At 43.2% G+C, this 20,512-nt stretch overlaps 1 protein-coding gene across 1 annotated transcript; it reads right to left on the bottom strand.

Moving 5' to 3' along the window:
- Nucleotides 1-1,997: 1,997 nt before the first annotated feature.
- LOC144263506 (radial spoke head protein 6 homolog A-like) lies at nucleotides 1,998-18,807 on the bottom strand. The gene is made up of 6 exons (XM_077814396.1): nucleotides 17,942-18,807; nucleotides 16,433-16,667; nucleotides 13,915-14,673; nucleotides 10,693-10,834; nucleotides 2,794-2,911; nucleotides 1,998-2,232 (listed from the first exon to the last, which is right to left on the bottom strand). Exons 1-6 carry the CDS (start codon nucleotides 18,805-18,807, stop codon nucleotides 1,998-2,000), a joined length of 2,355 nt encoding a protein of 784 aa, XP_077670522.1.
- Between the last annotated feature and the right edge of the window lie 1,705 nt (nucleotides 18,808-20,512).

Below are 20,512 nucleotides of genomic sequence, written 5' to 3' on the forward strand. Positions count from 1 at the left end.
GATTTAAATAGCTGAAATCATGAAATTTACTATTTTAAATACTCTATGGCCGTGAAATTGACCAAAACGGACTGCGAATTTGGTAGGGTCCTAATCATTTATGTTAATGTAAGTTTTGCCATTGGTTGCACAAAGAGCAGAATTGAGCCCTAAATTCTTTTGCAGTAATTTTGTTATAGACAGTAAGTCTTTAGTAATTAACTGTCCAGTTATTATGATGTCACAAATTTAATATTTGATCCTGCAAGCCATTCAGGTCAACAGAGCTCAGGTATTTTTACCACCTCCAGTATTAGATGATACTGGTATACAAACATCAGAGTACTTTTGCTGCCACTGGTTTGCAGGTCCTAATGCAGAACAGGCCTATAAGTGTATCCTTTCAATAGCGTATGTATAATACAGATGTCGATGATCTGGTAGTGAATTACAGGTCCTAATTTTTCTAATGTAGGTGCAGCCCTAAAACTGCTTCTTTTGAACATAGTCACTTTTGAAAATTCCCGGTGTTCCCTGTAACAGAGAAATAAGCAGCAAGAAAATGCCAGTACATCTCACACAACAGAGATTTTTCAGAATATTGACCTTAATGAAAATGTGGTGTGAAAAAACAGAAAACCTGCTACATCAGCAAAATTGTCTCAGAATAGTGTTTTCCAGAGTTTCACAGGAGACCCTAATCAGCTTTTATGATCCATTTTTCATAAAGAAACATGTTAATAAAAATGGGATATATGCAACTTATTAGAGATTTTCTGAAACTGTTGTAAGTATATGCATAGATCAAGGTAAATAGCTATTACAAATGTGGATCAAGCATTGGGTTGCTGAACACACCATCAGCGAGTGCTCAGCACCTTGAAATATTTGGCTCCAAGCGTCCAATTTTGACTGATTTACACATATTTTTTGCTGCATATGACTTTTAAAGGAATATTTAGAATGTTTCTCAATTTACATTGCTCAACACATTTTTTTACAGGGACAAATCTATGATTTTTTCATTGGGAGTGATGGGGATGCAAGAAGCTCACAATGACATTTCTAAATTTCTCAAAAAAGTGGAGACTTTGCTATATTATTCTAGGAAACTATATGGTTTCCCCTCCAAACCCACCCCCATTTTATATTATTAATAGCTGTTATTTATAGAATGTCATTGGTGTACATGGTACAGTCCACACATGTAACATGTAATACCTGTCCCAAATGGCTTACAAACTAACTTAGATAAAAGTACAAGAGAAGAACTAGATGTAGCACCAAAACCAGTATGATTGCTTTTTGAGTTTGCATCCGTCTTATTAGTTCCAACTTTGGTGGGTTTTTTTCCTTTCTTTACTTTGATATTATAATTTATATTGGTATTTAAGTGCAGGCTACGTCAAAGCCTATAAGGAGAGGCATGAGAGCAGGGTGAATGGTAGTGATGGAAGGCTAGCTTTGAGACACGTGAAGGAGACCGAGTTTGCTTAGTGTACTAGAGAACGAGTACTTTAATTCTGACCTAGAGGAACCTTGCCTTCCTGTGAGGGCAGTTCCATACCCATGACCATTCAGTCCATAGTCCCTCTGATGGGTCTGTTACCAGGTATGGCAAGGTGGTAGAATATGAGGATGAGAATTGTCTGTTAGGAAGTGGATTGAAAATACCAATTTAGGGGAGGGCTTTCTAACAGAAAATGGAAAAGGTTTCCACTACCATTTTAAACAAAGGATTATTAACAAGGGCAGCAATTTAATCCCACTGAATTCTCAGCTACATGTTCTGCCCCAGAGTCCCTGCTGCGAGCCTTAATATTTAATAAGTGAAGACACTTTTCTAACGTCAACGTATTTATTCTAAATACGGAGAGTCTACTAGAGCAGAAAAAACAAAGGCATCTAGTTTAAATAAACATTTATTTTTAGATTGACTTGGTTAATATACTAAATGTATTAAAATGATGTATTATTTTTTAGAAGAACTTTTATACAAATCTGATTCTCGTAGCATTTTAATCATCCTCATCTTCCTCTTCTTCTTCCTCTATCTCATCCATTTCCTCAGCTGCAGCCAAAGCTTCTTCCTGTGCAGCCTTGAGTGCCTGCTCCTCTTCCACAGTAGGGTCATTCATTTCAGTGATTTCTGGCCCACTTGGGTACTCTGTCTGCACTGGTGGGGGCATCGAGGGTGAGTAGTTATCTGGACTGTATTTGTGACCCCACCCCAGATAGATATTATCAAATTTCCTGAGGGGAAAAAAGCAAGAGATCACACAACTTCCTGGTAAAAAACCCCTGAGGGCTCTGCCTATTCTTAGGCTTCCCCACTTCACTGAACAAAAACCAATACGGGACATATTTTCTATAGCTAGCATATTCAATAATGGCATCTGCACTTAACTAATGTAAATAATGATGAATGTGTCATGTGGCTATTAAAGATCTCATTGCACTTTTTTGCAAGAATAGGGGTGTTAAGCCTGAAGTTTTGGCCAAATACTAATTGGATAATTACATTCTATAAATCTGATTTCCACTACAGTTCCAGTGAAGATGGTATTCTTCACTTCTTGCCCTAAATTATTGTTATTTTTGCTGTGCACTGTTAAATGGCCTCCATGATCAACTCTCAAGGTGGCTACATTTTAGTAGTGGGAGAAGTCAGTGGATTAAAAATCACCAAAACAAACATTTCAACTGAATGAATTAAATAGGTTTCTGTGATTAACCAGTTTAAGATGGAATAGGAGTGAATATTGTGAGATACCAAGGTTAACCAGTCTAGCTATATAAGTAAGAGCTACCTACTTGCCGATAGCATAGGAGTACGCTCCAGGCCACAGGTTGGACTGAAGGACCGCAATGGCATATTGAGGAACCAGGTTTGTGGATAACTGAGATGTCCAAGGAGGAATGTTCTGAATTTCTGCCAAAAAAACCAACAACACACACTTACGTGAATTACCTGACTCATGAACATCTATGAAATATTTGGTAGTTAGGTAGAGGACAGGATTTCGTCTCTATACAGTTGTTCTCAAAACCCAAGCAATTGATGTATCCTAAAAAGGGATTTTAAAATGGATGTTAAAGGAGTTGATAGACAAGGGGCAAGAGCTTTAAATATTGTGGAAGCCTTGTAATATAAAGTCTGGTGTGGAGTCACTGGTTGATAGTCACAGAGTTATTAATTCAAGGGTGTAGTAAGAAGAACAGGAGAAAAGAAGGTTACACACACAGCTCCTGAAATTCAGTGGTACTTAATTCAATACCAGTTCCCCAGGCAAAGAACACTGTGGACCCCATACTGATAAATTTGGGAGACCCAGATCCAAATAATACAAAGACATGACCTTAATCTAAGAATGGAGTAGTTGTACCATTGTCCATGACTTGCTGCAGTATTGTGCTCTAGGATCTAAACTTTTATGTAATTTTTTTTCTAGCATAAGATAATGACGAAAACATCAACTCAATGTAACTGATGTAGTGTTGTCTTCCTGAACCTGCAGAGAACCTGAGACAGTAGCTCTGAGAGGTGAAATTCCCTCTTTCCTCTCAATGTGGAGGAAGCTTGGAATTTCTTCAAATCAACTTTACAAAAAACTATCTGAAATTTGTACCCCAAGCAAGGGGAAAAACTTGTAGGGAAAGGCTTCAGACTCAGCTTGATGAAGAACCACCTCAAAAAGGTTATTAGGAATAAGTAGGGAGTCTACAGATAATGGAAAAAGGGATTGATATGCCATGGAAGCTACATCATGGAGGTTAGAAAATGTAGGAATAAAGTGAGAATTGCTAAAAGTCAAGCTGAATTAGCTCTTTACAAGGAAATTAAAACAAATAATAAGAGGTTTTTTTAGTTACATAAATAAAAAGAGAATAAGGAAGGATGAAGTTTGGCCGCTATGCAGTGTGGACGGAAAGGAGATTAAAGACAGTCCAGGTATGGCCCAAAAACTAAATGAATACTTTGCCTCAGTTTTCAATAACAATAATAACATAGAATGCGTGCATGAAGGCAGTAAGGCTGATGGAAATCACTGTCTCGAAATAGAAATTACCACACCTGAGGTGGAAGAAAAACTTAAAGATCTAAATGCAGTCAAATTGAGGTGACAGGAAAATTTCCATCCTAGTATACTGAAAGAACTGGCACATGAGATTGCTATTTTGGTAGGGAAGGTCTTTTAAAATATCTATATATTTGGGGGTAGTACCACATGACTGGAGAACAGGTAACTACATACCTATATTTAAGAAAGGGGGAAAAAAGTGATATGTGAAATTACAGACCTGTTAATCTAACCTCAGTAGTAAGCAAGGTTTTAGTACAAATTTGTGAATGAAAGAATAATTACATTCACATGCATATATGATAAAGGGGATGTAGTGCAACATGGGTGTGACAGTCTGTACCCCAAGGCAGTGCCCTGTAAACCCCATATTCATCATTTGTATATAACTGTGATATGGCATATAAAGCAGGCCACGTGAGGTATCACGGGAAAGGTTACGATCTGCCGAAAGTCATTGTTCTGTCTAAATATGTATATCATTAGTGCATATGAAGTTATGAGATTGTGTTGTATGGTTGTCACTAAAACATGCTGCAAGTTGGGAAGCACCCAGATACTAGCTCCCCAAAGACAATAACCAGAGGGATAACCAACGCCCCAATAACCATCAGCAGCCATTGTCCAGCAAGGGAGCTACAATTCAAAGACTCACCTGCTTAAGGCCAAACCAGGGGAATTGCTCAACCTTGCCTGGTGACTCAGCAATGCCCACCAGACATGCCTGGACTTAGACCAATCTTATTCAATATTTTTATTAATGTTCTTGGCACAAAAAGTAGCAGTGTGCTAATGAAATTTACTCATGATACAGAGTTGGGAAGCATTGTCAATACAGAGGAGGATCAGAATATTATACAGGAAGATCTGGATGACCTTGAAGACTAGTGTAACAGAAATGGGATGAAATTCAATAATATAAGGTGTAAGATCATACACTTATGGTCTAATAATAAGGATTTCTGCTACAAGCTGGGGGCTCAGAGGAGGAGAGAAACCTGGATGTGTGGGCCATTCACGGGATGACTATGAGTTAATGGGGCTGTGAGAAACACAAATACAATCCTAGAATATATTAGGCGAGGTATTTCCAGTAGAGATAGAAACAGATTAATGGCATTGTACAAGGCATTGGTAAGACCTCATTTGGAAAACTGTTTACAGGTCTGATGACCCATGTTCAAGAAAGCAGAATGTAAACTGGAACAGGTGCAGAGAAGAGCTACTAGAAAGATCATGGGAATTGAGGGCCTATTTTATGAGACTGGAAGAGCTTGGCTTTTTAAGTCTAGCAAAACAAAGGCTGAGAGGGTATAATGATTGCTCTCTGCAAATAAATTAGGGGGGTAAATACCAGGAAGGGTGAAGATCTATTTAAAATAAAGGACAATGCTGTCACAAGAACAAATGGATATAAACTGGCCGTAGACAAATTCAGGCAGGAAATTATGAGATTTCTAGCCATCAGAGGGGTGAGATTCTGGAACAACCTCTGAATAGGAGTTGTGGGGGGCCATGGGCGCTGACTTCCCCTCTTTCCCCTGGGTGATTGACCCCGCCCCCGCCCCCACTCCACCCCTTCCATGAGGCCCTGCCCCACATCTTCCCACCCTGCACAGCCCCCATTCCAACCCCTTCCCCAAAGTCCCTGCCCCAACTCTGCCCCCTCCCTGCCCCTATTCCAACTCCTTCAACAAATCCCCACCCCGGCCCTGCTTCCTCCCCTGAGCACGCCACGTTCCTGCTCCTCCCCATCCCTCCTGGAGCGTGCTAATGCTGCCAACAGCTGTTTGGCGGTGGCTGGATGGGAAGCATTGGGGTGTAGGCGGAGGAGCGGGGACGCGACGCGCTCAGGGTGGGAGAAGGAGGAGGTGGGGCAAGGGGTGAGGAGAGATTGGCTGCCGGTGGGTGTGGAGCACCCACTAATTTTTCTCCGTGGGTGCTCCAGCCCCAAAGTCAGTGCCTACGGTGGGGGCAAACAATTTAATTAGTTTTAAAAGGGAGCTGGACAAATTTATGAATGCAGCTGTATGACAGAGTTGCTTGTAATAGTAGGGAGCCCTGGGACTCACTTTTAGTTTATGTCTTTTGTTCCTAAAGCAGGGGTGAAATGGGGTATATGAACCCCACACTGAGCATAGAAAGAAGTGGGAGGAGAGCTTCTCAGGTTTACAGGCAAGCAGCTTGAGCACACCCTGTGCAGTTGCCATCATAGAATATTAGGGTTGGAAGGGACCTCAGGAGATCATCTTGTCCAACCCCCTGCTCAAAGTAGGACCAATCCCCAATTTTTGCTGCAGATCCCTAAACGGCCCCCTCAAGGATTGAACTCACAACCCTGGGTTTAGCAGGCCAATGCTCAGACCACTGAGCTATCCCTCCCCCCATCGCTGCCAATCATGGAGGCAGGCACCCAAAGTTGCAGCCCACAGAAGAAACAAGGACTGCTATAAAGGGAAGAGTACAGAGAAGGAAGAGGAGGCAGAGGGCCCTGGGGCAGCACAGGGGTAATGCCCCTGCACCAGACTGCCTCCACAAACACAGCCAAGAGACTGAAGCAGACTGCTAGACTCAATTAGAGATGAAGGTCCAAGAACTGCCCTGACTGGGGGCAAACTGAGGGGGGCCAGAGAGAAGCAGCAGAGACCCCTGAAAAGAGCACACCAGGAAGTGGTGATAAGGGTCAAAAGTAGGGCTGTCGATTAATTGCAGTTAACTCATGTGATTAACTGAAAAATTAATCATAATTAAAAAATTAATCATGATTAATTGCAGTTTTTAATCACACTGTTAAACAATACAATACCAATTAAAATTTATTAAATATTTTGGATGTTTTTCTACATTTTCATATATATTGTATTCTGTGTTGTAGTTGAAATCAAAATTATATTATTTTTTATGACAAATATTTGCAATGTAAAAGTGATAAACAAAAGAAATAGTATTTTTCAGTTCACATTATACAAGCACTGTAGTGCAATCTCTTTGCTGTGAAAGTGCAATTTACAAATGTAGATTATTTTTGTTACATAACTGCACTCAAAAACAAAACAATGTAAAACTTCATAGCCTACAAGTCCACTCAGCCCTACTTCTTGTTCAGCCAATTGCTAAGACAAACAAGTTTGTTTACATTTGCAGGAGATAATGCTGCCCTCTTATTTACAATGTCACCAGAAAGTGAGGCATTTGCATAGCTCTTTTGTAGCTGTGATTGCAAGGTATTTACATGCCAGATATGCTAAACTTTCGTATGCCCCTTCATGCTTCAGCCACCATTCCAGAGGACATGATTCCATGCTGATGATGCTTGTTAAAAATATAATGTGTTAATTAAATTTGTGACTGAACTCCTTGGGGGAGAATTGTATGTACCCTGCACTGTTTTACCTGCACTCTGCTATATATTTCATGTTATAGCACTCTCAGATGGTAACCCAGCATATGTTGTTCATTTCTTAAAATGAACACTTTCATTTCTTGTTCATTTCTTAAAATGAACACTTTCACTGCAGATTTCACAAAACTCAAAGAAGGTACCAAAGTAAGATTTCTAAAGATAACTACAGCACTCAACCCAAGGTTTAAGAATCTGAAGTGCCTTCCAAAATCTGAGAGGGACGAGGTGTGGAACATGCTTTCAGAAGTCTTAAACGATCAACACTCCGATGCAGAAACTACAGAACCTGAACCACCAAAAAATAAAATCAACCTTTTGCTGGTGGCATCTGACTCAGATAATAAAAATTTATATGCGTCAGTCCGCACTGCTCTGGATAGTTATCGAGCAGAACCCATCATCAGCATGGACGCATGTCCTCTGGAATGGTGGTTGAAGCATGAAGGGACATATGAATCTTTAGCACATCTGGCACGTAAATATCTTGTGACCCTGGATACAACAGAGCCATGCAAAAGCCTTTTCTTACTTTCAGGGGACATTGTAAACATGAAGCGGGCAGCATTATCTCCTGCAAATGTAAACAAACTTGTTTGTCTGAGCTATTGGCTGAACGAATTGGCTGAAGGAATTGGCGGCTGTGATTGCAGAGCCATTGGCCATTATCTTTGAAAACTCGTGGCGAACGGGGGAAGTCCCGGATGACTGGAAAAAGGCTAATGTAGTGCCAATCTTTAAAAAAGGGAAGAAGGAGGATCCAGGGAACTACAGGCCAGTCAGCCTCACCTCAGTCCCTGGAAAAATCATGGAGCAGGTCCTCAAAGAATCAATCCTGAAGCACTTGCATGAGAGGAAAGTGATCAGGAACAGCCAGCATGGATTCACCAAGGGAAGGTCATGCCTGACTAATCTAATCGCCTTTTATGATGAGATTACTGGTTCTGTGGATGAAGGGAAAGCAGTGGATGTATTGTTTCTTGACTTTAGCAAAGCTTTTGACACGGTCTCCCACAGTATTCTTGTCAGCAAGTTAAGGAAGTATGGGCTGGATGAATGCACTATAAGGTGGGTAGAAAGCTAGCTAGATTGTCGGGCTCAACGGGTAGTGATCAATGGCTCCATGTCTAGTTGGCAGCCGGTATCAAGTGGAGTGCCCCAAGGGTCAGTCCTGGGGCCGGTTTTGTTCAATATCTTCATAAATGATCTGGAGGATGGTGTGGATTGCACTCTCAGCAAATTTGCGGATGATACTAAACTGGGAGGAGTGGTAGATACGCTGGAGGGGAGGGATAGGATACAGAAGGACCTAGACAAATTGGAGGATTGGGCCAAAAGAAATATGATGAGGTTCAATAAGGATAAGTGCAGGGTCCTGCACTTAGGATGGAAGAATCCAATGCACCGCTACAGACTAGGGACCGAATGGCTAGGCAGCAGTTCTGCGGAAAAGGACCTAGGGGTGACAGTAGACGAGAAGCTGGATATGAGTCAGCAGTGTGCCCTTGTTGCCAAGAAGGCCAATGGCATTTTGGGATGTATAAGTAGGGGCATAGCGAGCAGATCGAGGGACGTGATCGTTCCCCTCTATTCAACATTGGTGAGGCCTCATCTGGAGTACTGTGTCCAGTTTTGGGCCCCACACTACAAGAAGGATGTGGATAAATTGGAGAGAGTCCAGCGAAGGGCAACAAAAATGATTAGGGGTCTAGAACACATGACTTATGAGGAGAGGCTGAGGGAGCTGGGATTGTTTAGCCTGCAGAAGAGAAGAATGAGGGGGGATTTGATAGCTGCTTTCAACTACCTGAAAGGGGGTTCCAAAGAGGATGGCTCTAGACTGTTCTCAATGGTAGCAGATGACAGAACGAGGAGTAATGGTCTCAAGTTGCAGTGGGGGAGGTTTAGATTGGATATTAGGAAAAACTTTTTCACTAAGAGGGTGGTGAAACACTGGAATGCGTTACCTAGGGAGGTGGTAGAATCTCCTTCCTTAGAGGTTTTTAAGGTCAGGCTTGACAAAGCCCTGGGTGGGATGATTTAACTGGGAATTGGTCCTGCTTTGAGCAGGGGGTTGGACTAGATGACCTTCAGGGGTCCCTTCCAACCCTGATATTCTATGATTCTATGATTCTATGAACGAGAAGTAGAACTGCGTGGACTTGCAGGGTCTAAAATTTTACATTGTTTTATTTTTGAATCCAGTTTTTTTGTACATAGTTCTACATTTGTAAGTTCAACTTTCATGATAAAGAGATTGCACTGCAGTACTTGTATTAGGTGAATTGAAAAATACTATTTCTTTTGTTCTTTTACAATGTAAATACTTGTAATCAAAAATAAATATAATATGAGCACTGTACACTTTGTATTCTGTGTTGTAATTGAAATCAATGTATTTGAAAATGTAGGAAATATCCAAAAATATTTAAATAAATGGTATTCTACTATTGTTTAACAGTGCGATTAATCACAATTAATTTTTTTAATCGCTCGACAGCCGTAGTCAAAAGGGATTCCCCCTACCCAGTGTATTTTGGGAGGGTTTTTTAATCTCCTTTCTCTGAAGTATTAGGGATGGCCACAGCTGGAGATGTGACATGGGTGGAGGGGCACTGAGCATTCTCTCTCTCAGGTGCTGGGCTGGCTAGTTCTTGCTCACATGCTGAGGGTCCATCTGATTGCCATATGTGGGGTCAGGAACAAATTTTCTACCAGATCAGATTGACTGTGACCTTGGGAGTTTTTTGGCAGCATGTGCGTGTGGGTCACTTGCCAGGATTATCTGGATATATCTCACTTAATCATTTTCCTGCCATTGGTCCTCCTAGTCTCTGCCTGTGGCACATAGTAGTCTAGTCTCCTGTAGGTTATACTATATTGGTCGCATTTCAGATGCTGCGTTTAGTATGTGAATCCTGGCTGGGGTTGGTGCCCTGTGGTATAAAGGAGGGAAGACAAGTGATCCCTTCTGGCCTTAAACTCTATGGCTCTAGTGGAATTGTTAACTCTGAAACCTAATGGTGACAGTTTAAATGTCAACACTGATAACTATTTCCCTGTTGATCATGTTAGGAGAAACATACAGTTAATGTGATTATCTCACAATCCCAAGCTAACTCCAGGGACCCAAAACTCTAGAATGTTTATTAGAGAGCTGCTAAAAACTCCAGATGGATGTTCACTGTAAAAACAAGATCAAGGATTCAAAGAAGTCTGAGTGGCCTGTACCTGCATCTTCAGAGAGTGGAGTCAGAAGAGGGGGTCCCACTTCTGGCCGTGGTTCATCTGGCTCTTCTGCTTTTTCCTCTTCCTCACCTTCTTCTTCTTCTTCCTCTGACTTTTGAGAGGGGTTAATCCAGGAACAGCGGCCCTACAATTGACGTACCAAGAGTTATAAAACAGGTGCAGCAATCTTTGAAATACTGTGATGTGAGTTAAAACATTCAGTTCAGAAGCACTACGGTGCCTAAACACCATGGTGATGGGTGGCATATAAAAAGAAAAATAGATAAATAGATGACATACAAGTATACTTGGCAGAGGTCTCCAGGCATCCCTTATTCAATTAGCTGCTTCAGAATTCATTCCCTTATACTTCAGTCATCAGATTTCAATCTGCTTTAGAGTTCTGAATTTTTTAAAAAGGTGCACTTAGTGTTCGTGAAAGATTCTGGACTTAAACCGAAAGACTAAAATTCTATATTCATTCATAGCTAGATGGTGTTGGTAGGCAGAGCCCAGCAAGGGCTTCACCACCCCAGGGGCTTCTTTAGGAGGCACCATGCATCAAAGACACACCTTGGAGGCACAATTCGCTCCCTGCTTCCACCTTCCTCCAGTGAAGGGATAATAATTTGCTGCTAGCCTATACCAGCAGCAAATTATAATACCTTCTGGCCCAGCTGTGCTGTATTACCCATCCCTCCCTGCATAGGGGCATGAAGTAAGCAGGCACATAGCACCCACATACTCCTGCATTTCTGGACCTACGGTCCAGGTTGCCTGCACAACTGAGTAAGGAGAAGTGTTACTTCTCCATCCTCCCCTGTGGAGGCATGTTGTCCAAATTATAATCCAGGCCCCACAGAGCAGAGACAGCATAGGCAGCAATGATGTCTGTATCTCCACACTGTTTTGCCAGAGTGCCTCAATCCTGACAAGGAGGGACTATTTTCTATGGATGAGAGGATGGTTCATCTATGGATGGGTCCAGTCAATCCTTGGCCTTGTTGCTGATACTGCCAACTGTGATGGTACTATTTCACTGTGAATACAAGTGGCAGAATTGATTAATAAAGTGGAACTTGATTAATAAAGAATTCAAGGAAGGTAATGTAATTAATGCCAATCAACATAGGATTATGAAAAACAGATCCTGTCAAACTAACTTGATATGTTTTTTGAAAAGATTACAAGTTTGGCTAAAAAAGGTAATAGTGTTGATGTAATACATTTATGTAAGGAGTTTGGTTTGGTACTGCACGACATTTTGATAAAAAGGCTGTATGATACAAAATGAATATGACACACATTAAATGGATTAAAAGTTGGCTTACTGACAGGTCACAAAATCTAACTGTAAACAGGGAATCTTCATCAAGCAGCGGAGTGCAGGGATTGGTTCTTGGCCCTACACTATTTAACATTTTTAATCAGTGACCTGGAAGAAAATATAAAATCATCATGGATAAAGTTTGCACAAAAATTGGGAGAACGGCAAATAATGAAGAGGAAAGGTCACTGATAAGAGCAATCCAGATTTCTTGGTGAGCTGGGAGCAAGCAAACAATATACATTTTAATATGACTAAATGTAAATGTATACATCTAGGAAAAAGGAACATATACTTACAGGATGGGAGAAACTATCTTTGGAAGCAGTGACTCTGAAAAAGATTTGGGGATCATCGTGGATAATCAGATGAACAAAAGCTCCCAGTGTGACACTGTCACCGAGAGGGCTAATGTAAACCTTGGATGCATAAACAGAGGAATCTCAAGCAAAAGTAGAGAGGTTGTTTTACCTCTGTATTTGACGCTGGTGTGACCACTGCTGAAATATTATGTCTAGTTCTGGTGTCCACAGTTCAAGAATGATGTTGATAAATTGGAGAGGGTTCAAAAAAGAACCACAAGAATGATTAAGGATTAGAAAACATGCCTTATCGTAGTAGACTTAAGGAGCTCAATTTAGCTGAACAAAGAGAAAGTTAAGAGCTGACTTGATCAGTCTATAAGTACTATATGGGCAACAAATATTTGATAACAGGTTCTTCAATATAGCAAAAGAATCACACAATGCAGTGGCTGAAAGTTGAAGCTAGACTACTTCAGACTGGAAATAAGGTGTAAATTGTTATCAGTGAAGGTAATTATCCATCGGAAAAATTTACCAAATGTCATGGTGGATTCTCTGTCATGGGGAATTTTTTTAAAATCAAGATTGGATGTTTTTCTAAAAGATATCCTCTAAGAATTACTTTGGGAAATTCTATGATCTGTGTTATACGGGGAGGAGGGGGCTGACCAGATGATCAGAACAGTTCCTTCTGGCCTTGGAAATATGAATCCGTCCATTATTTTGCATAGGTTACTTGTTATGTCTGGCCAACAGCTGAAAAGGACAACTCAAAATGTCCTTAAGATTTTAAATATCTATTGATTTTATATTTAAAGCCATCATTCTGTTGCCAAGAAATAAAAAAACAAATATTCACCAATACTCAATGTCTGACTCTATAGTATTATTGTTGGGCTGCTAGAGGGCAGTCAGTCACCCAGCAAAGAAAGATCAAGTTAACAAATACTCTTCCCAGACCTGTGTTGACATTATTAATGCTGCTAACTTTTAACAAGGAAATAAACGCCATGTCACACACAGCTTTTCCTTCAGAAGAAACAAAGGGACCACATTAACAGAGTTAAGTGTTATTTTCAAGCTTCTGTAATGGCATTACTTACAGTGTAAACATCAAAAATTCAACTGGAGAAAATATTGGACAGTGTTCCCTTTATGTACAGTTATGAACAGCCTACATTGGTATTAGCACTCTAGCTAGTAAGGCATACCTAGTCATTGCCAAGTCAGGAAAGAAACTGTCTTGGCCTTTGGAGAAACAGAAACTAGACAGAAAGGATCAAAGTCCACCAATGCTCAACCCCATATTATCACAGGAAATTGATTATTGAGGGATACACTCCCTTATCCCAACAGGTTATTCCTGCACATTTATCCAGAGGAAGGCATGCAGCTTCCCCCCACTCCCTGCAAAAAAACCCCACAACCCTAGAAAGTTGCTGCCAATATGCATTAGGATATTGCAATAGGAGACAATTCTAGCTCAGCCCCAAATGTGGTGAACAGTTCACCCTATGCAGATTACTTTCTGAGATACCATTGATAACCATGTAATTGGTATCCAAGATCAATACTGATTACATAGAGCATTACCTGCATTAGAATATTCTGTACATGGTGCACCCAGTTGGAAATGGAATCCACAAGTTCCATCACACTAATGGTCTCAAAGTCAGGATTTTCTTCATATGTGTCTCTTCCTCCTCCCCCCTCCTCCTCTTCATCCCCTTCCTCCTCTCCAAACTGGTAGAACCCCAGTGGGCTGATCTGGGTCCCTGCTGAGATCCGAGCGATCTGTGCACGCAGGTAATTGGCCTCATTCCCTGGGAAAGGTGGATAGCTCACAATAGGAGCATCCAGCCTTCCAATGAAGAACTTCTTGATTTTCCTGGAAGCCACAATTTGCGCTGGTGTCACTGGAGGTAACTTTACCCAGGGTTTGCCTGGCTCATTACAGACAAAATAGATAAACTTATTGGTGCCAGTCCGGTTTTCTTCTTTTGGGACCACTGGTGGGGGTTTATAGGTGGACTTTGGTGGCTCATCTTCTTCTTTCTCTTCATCTTCTTCTTCATCTTTGTCCTCACTCCCCTCTTTCCCCCCCTCCTCAATCACTTCTTCCTCCTCTATCTCCTCCTCCTCTTCCCCCTCACGGTACTCCACTTCAGCCACGATATAGTTCATCTCCAGGCCCAAGATCTTGCCCCAGAAGCGACATGTCTGGATTGGCTGCATGCTAATGAGCTGCTTGAGGGCAAGGAATATATGGTAGTTTTCCTCCATGCTCAAGCCGACTCCAGCCTGTTCAAAATAGAAGGCTGTCTCCATCACATTGGGTAGAGGGCTATCTGTCTAGGGAAGAAATTGCCGGAGTTAAAGCTGAGGTATAAATAAAGGTATTTTTAAAAGGTTAAGTATATTACTCACTAAAAGTAATACTTAGCATTTATATATTGTCTTTCATCCTTTCAAAGTGCTTTATAAACATTAATTAACTAAGCCTCACAACATCCCCTGAGGAAGATAATAATATACCATTTAACAGAAGGAGAAATCGAGGCAGAGAGTTTAAACAATATGGAGCTTTCAGGTAGCAGAGTCTGGAAAAGAATCCAAGATTCCAAACTCCCAGTGCTCTCTTAACTACTTCAAAACATTCAGGGTCAGAACTAGTTACAGGTGGACAGTATGAGCAATCTATACAAGGAATCTCAGTGCTTGCACTCATATACTAGTACATCAATGCCACTAATTGGCTGGGAAGCCACCGATGACCAGGGACAGTGAGGCTATATTTCCTCATGTGCAAGACAGGTGCATTTTGCAAGAACAGAATAATCTTTTTACATACTCAGCTAATTTGGTTGGATTTCAAAAGCCTGAAGGAACCAGAGAAATTCCATATATAGCCAGCAATCCCTCCCAAATATTAGTGTCACTCTTTTGGATACCTGGATATAGAGGTATTCTAAGCATGCATTATTTAAGATTGACTATATTATATGTGGGATTTTCCAAATCATTCAGCATTGGAGTACTGCTCACTCAGAAATCAGTGGTAAACCTTCCATTGGCTTCAGTGGGAACAACAAGCCTTTCTGAAAAGTCTCCCTATGTCTTGCCATCTTTACCCCTTTACCATTTGGAGATTCATCCCCAGCCACTTATATCAGATAGAGGAGCAAAAAAAGTAAGACTGGAAGTTGTATACTGTATTATAGGGTGAATAGTTTGGTGGAGTGACTATTGGTTTATGTGGAATTTCTCTGACACCGTCAAGCTTTTAAGTATCAACCAATTAGGTTGAGGATATGAAAAATGCAATTTCTTCTTCCAAAATACATTGCTTTTTCTCACAAGGACATGTTACCACTTTGTTCTTGGCTATCGCTGACCTGAAGATGGCTGGTACAGCATAGACAAGATGGCTTAATGTCTTTCTATCTTTAATGTTCAGTTGCAATGATTTACTTGTACATATAATGTTGACTTGCTATGAAGGTCAACTCCAGACAACTCGTATTTGCTTTCTCAACCTAGTGTTCTACCTTTCACCATGTAGTGGTTCTAACTTTCACCACAGAGCTCTCTTAAAACCATTTGGGAACTTAATATTCAGCATATTAGAAGTAAGGGGACACAAAAAGTACCTTGTTGCTTTTATATGAAAAATACCTTTTCAGTTCTACACTTCAGTTCTTTAGGCCAAATGTCACCATAACTTTTTTCTAACTGGGACACGGACCAAAACTGCAACTGGAGTAAAAGGGAGTTAAAAATTCTCCATCCATTGTCTCACAGTAGTGGCTGAACACAATGCTCTTAACCCTGTTCCCCATGCATCCCCATATGAATTTCATTTTAGGTAAAATAAATTAGTCAGTCTAGATTACGTAAGGAAAAGAGAATGCTGTAACTCTTCTTTTTCATCCCTCATTTCTAGAGGGACAAGAGGTGGAAGCCCCACTGAAGGGATCATTTAAGATTGTGAGGGGCAAAGCAGTGAAGATTAGAATATACTGTAGGGAAAAATCCTAACTTGCCAGGGGATGGGCAAGATAACCTCATGCCTTTTCCATCTTTAATCTCTGTTTCTACAACAGTCACTCACTATTTCCTCTTCTGGCTCTTGATCTCCTCCCTCTCCTGTCCCTTTGAGGAACAGAGCCTTATATTTCTCTGCCAGCTCATATGTTGGAAGCATTTCATGCTCATCACGGAGGGTGTCCATTTTTTTCTGGAACTGAGCCCATTTCACATCCTTACTGATATTCTCAATGATATCTACTGCATTTATAGGGCGTTCATCCAAGATCTTGGTCAGCATGTGAGCAAGATGATCATATCTGTCAAATCAAAAGAGATTGAAAACTCCAAGGAAGAATATTACTGCCCTACTATATCAAATACTCAGCATAGTTGGTTTCTTATGTCAAAGATAAAGGCATAAGTCCTGGGATAACTTCTAATGTCCAGAGCCATCACTACAGTAATTAGCTCTAATATTGAAAATGTCAGCTGAGTGTTATGGAAATTAAGCCTGAGATATATACCTGGTAATATTTATAAGGAATAGCTTGTTTGTAGTACGTCTAATAACATGTTCATTTTCCATTTATAGCTTTTCCCACCATTTCTCCACTTACAGTTTGAAGCTGGATTTAGAACTCTTAATAGGGTCTATCTCCCTTTAATCAGGGGTGGGCAAACTTTTTGGCCCTAGGGCTACATCGGGGTTGCAAAACTGTATGGAGGGCCAGGTAGGGAAGGCTGTGCCTCCCCAAACAGCCTGGCCCCCGCCACCTCCCAATTCCCGCCCCCTGACTGCCCCCCTCAGAATCCCCCACCCATCCAACCCCCCTGCTCCTTGTCCCCTGACCGCCCCCTCCCGGGACCCCACGCCCCTAACCACCCCCCAGGACCCCACCCCTATCTAAGCTCCCCTGTTCCTTGTCCCCTGACCGCCCCGACCCCTATCCACACCCCTGCCCCCGACAGGCCTCCCGGGACCCCTGACCCATCCACTCCCCCCCCCCCACTTCTTGTCCCCTAACTGCCCCCCCCAGCACCCACCACCTATCCAACCCTCCCTGCTCCCTGTCTCTTGATCGCCCTCCTCCCCAAACCTCCACCCCATCCGTCCAGCCCCGTCCCCTGACTGCCCCCTGGGACCTCCTGCCTCCCACCGCCCCCTTACCACACCTCTCAAAGTGGCAGGACAGGCTTGTTGGAAAGCCTGGGAGGTAGGTGGGTGGGAGCAAGCTGTGCTGCTCGCACAGCAGAATGGCTGCAGGGAAGAGAGGAAGCGGGGGAGGGGCCAGGGGCTAGCCTCCCCGGCCAGGAGCTCAGGGGCCAGGCAGGACGGGCCCGTAGGCCGTAGTTTGCCTACCTCTGCTTTAATCCCTCTAAATTCCTTTTGGTAGGTCTGATCTTGAGTGCTGCTGAGAACCTATGACTACTGCAAAAGGATTAACCCTTATGTCCTTGATTCTCCCCACATGCTTTCCCTTCCCTCCCCTCCTATACCTCCTTACCTCTTTGTCCTCTCCACTCACACTATCTTCTCCTCCACTCATACCTCCTTCCCCTGCCCATGTTATTCCCCTCTTTTCACACTCACAAGTTCAGGCCAGACTTTGTGCTGCTCTTCATTAGATAGGCCTTTGCATTCTGGATTGCCAGTGCTCTAGGTTCAGGATCAGGTATTTCATCCTCATATGGGCTGTATCCTGGCTGATAAAGGCCATAGCCTGGTTCGTGTGGTTGATAAGGGCCATGTCCAGATACAAAAGGCTGATAGGGACCAAGCATAGGTTCTTGTTGCTGATAAAGGCTTCCTCTTTGTTCCTGTAGCTGATAGGGGTCTTGTCCCAGGGCATGTGGCTGATATATGCTTCGTCTCGGCTCTTGTGGTTGGTAGGGTTCTAGTCCTGGTGCATGTGGCTGATAGATGCTTTGTCTCAGCTCTTGTGATAAGGGTCCCACTTGACGGGCGTCATAGGCAGATTGTCCTGGTTGGTGAGGCTGATAGGGAGCTTGACCTGGTGTGGTATCCTGGCCCGGCTGGTGAGGTTGATAAGGGGCTTGTCCAGATTCATAAGGTTCATAAGGAGATTGTCCTGTTTGGGAGGGTTGGTAGGGGCCCTGGCCAGGTGGGGTCCCCTGACCAGGCTGGGTCAGCTGGTAGGGGCCCTGGCCAGGCTGGGTGGGCTGGTATGGCCCTTGGGCAGGTGGAGTCCCCTGACCAGGCTGGGTGGGCTGGTATGGCCCCTGGGCAGGTGGGGTCCCCTGACCAGGCTGGGTCGGCTGGTAGGGGCCCTGGCCGGGCTGGTATGGCCCCTGAGCAGGTGGGGGCTCCTGGTCGGGCTCGGTGGGCTGGTAAGGCCCCTGGCCGGGTGGGTGGTCCTGGCCTAGCCGCTCGGAGCTCTGCTCCGAAGGGGGGGACCCCTGAGCCTCGGGCGGGGGGTCTCCGGAGGGATCCGCCATGCCACTGGCTGCCGGCTGGGGCTATCGGTCCCTCAGCACCAGGGTCCCGCCGAGCCCCGCCGCCGCCTGGACTCCCGGCTTCTCCTGTCTCCAAGCAACAGCTCCCAGCCCCAGAGCGGAGGCGCGGGCGGGGCGTTGCCACGGTAAACTCGACTCCGTTGCCAGGCTGACTTGATTGGGCGCCGTGCAGCACGTGACTCTACTCGGCGCGAGAGCGGGGCGTGGCCGGGCTCCAGGGCGAGCCGGGTAGGCTGGCTGTCAGAGAGGGTGCGATGGCGGGGGCGGAGAATCCCAGCGCCAACTCAAGTCGCTGGTGCCCCCGTCTCCCCCGCGCGTCTTTGCGGGTTTCACCCACGCTGGGCTCGCTAGGGTGTGTGGTCTTGTGTTATAGTTTGTTTTTCAAGATGTACTGAGCATCTTTGGGGAGGGGTGGCCTTGATAATACAAGGCAAAAATGGCGGGAGGGCTAGCCCTGAAAAGTTGACAGCCTAAGAATGCGTATATAGGGACGTACACATACAGTCTGAGTTTGCGGAGATGTGGCCAAGCAGCACTTTGATCACTCCACTTCTCTGCTCTTGTGCTGTACCCCTTCCACTTGATCCCTGTCAAGTTGCCTAGCACCGTGTTTCCTAACGTGTGGGTTGTGCCCTCCTGAGGGTTACAAAGGACTAGCCTCAAAACATGAAATGATCTCTCAATTTGTCCACAGAGCCTCAGATTTCATTTTAAAAAAAGGCCTTGGCTAAATGACCAAGTTGCATAAGCTTTACTTAAACTGAGTTTTAAATTGCTTAAAACTGGTGCAAATGCCTGTTTAGATATTTCATTTTGGAAGTGGTTTATTTAGGTTTCTCTTAAATTGATCCCTAATTGGATTTAAAATAAAGGGGGGGGAGGACTTGTTTAAACCAAAATAAGAGTGTCCAAAGGGGGTCTGCACCAGTGTAAGTAAACTGATTTAAAAGCACACCTTAGAATCATAGAATATCAAAGTTGGAAGGGATCTCAGGAAGTCATCTAGTCCAGCCCCTGCTCAAAGCCTCAAATTAAACTAGTACAAGATTCTCATGTTAAAAGCCCTGAATCTCTAGCAGAGACTTGAACTGCACCATTCATTTTAATAGTGCTAATGAAGATACCAATATGATACATTAAATGTCAACATTGTTAACTATTTCACTGCTCATCAGTGTATGTACAAAAGACAGGAAGAATCTACATTTCTCAAAGGGCTGGCAGGGAGGGTGTTTCAAGCAAATGCCCCCAGGTTGTTGAAGAGGCAGACCAGGGCTACATTACAAACTTTTGCAGGCATAGCTATTTTGGTCAGGGGCATGAAAAGGGTTGATCCCTGCCTCTCTCACCTAGTGTAGATGTAGTTATACTGGCAAAACTGCATGTTTGCTGGGTGTAGCTTATTTTGCTGATGGGGGTGGGAGGGAAATAAGTTATACAAGCAAAAGCACAGTTTTGCCAGTATTACTGTGTCCACACTAAGAGCACTTTACTATCCTATATACGAACTGGTGTCCTTTTCCTTTGCCTTTCATTATCCACTACTATCCTCATAACCCAATCAGGTAAAAATTCCCACTACACATACCAGATACAGATGTTATCATCTGTAGGAGGAGAGCCTTCCTTGGGAGCGCCTTGTAAGATCTGGCAGAGCAAAGCTCTCCTCCTACAAACCTTATATACC

This window comes from Eretmochelys imbricata, chromosome 4 (genome assembly GCF_965152235.1).
Source record: "Eretmochelys imbricata isolate rEreImb1 chromosome 4, rEreImb1.hap1, whole genome shotgun sequence".
NCBI lineage: Eukaryota > Metazoa > Chordata > Testudines > Cheloniidae > Eretmochelys > Eretmochelys imbricata.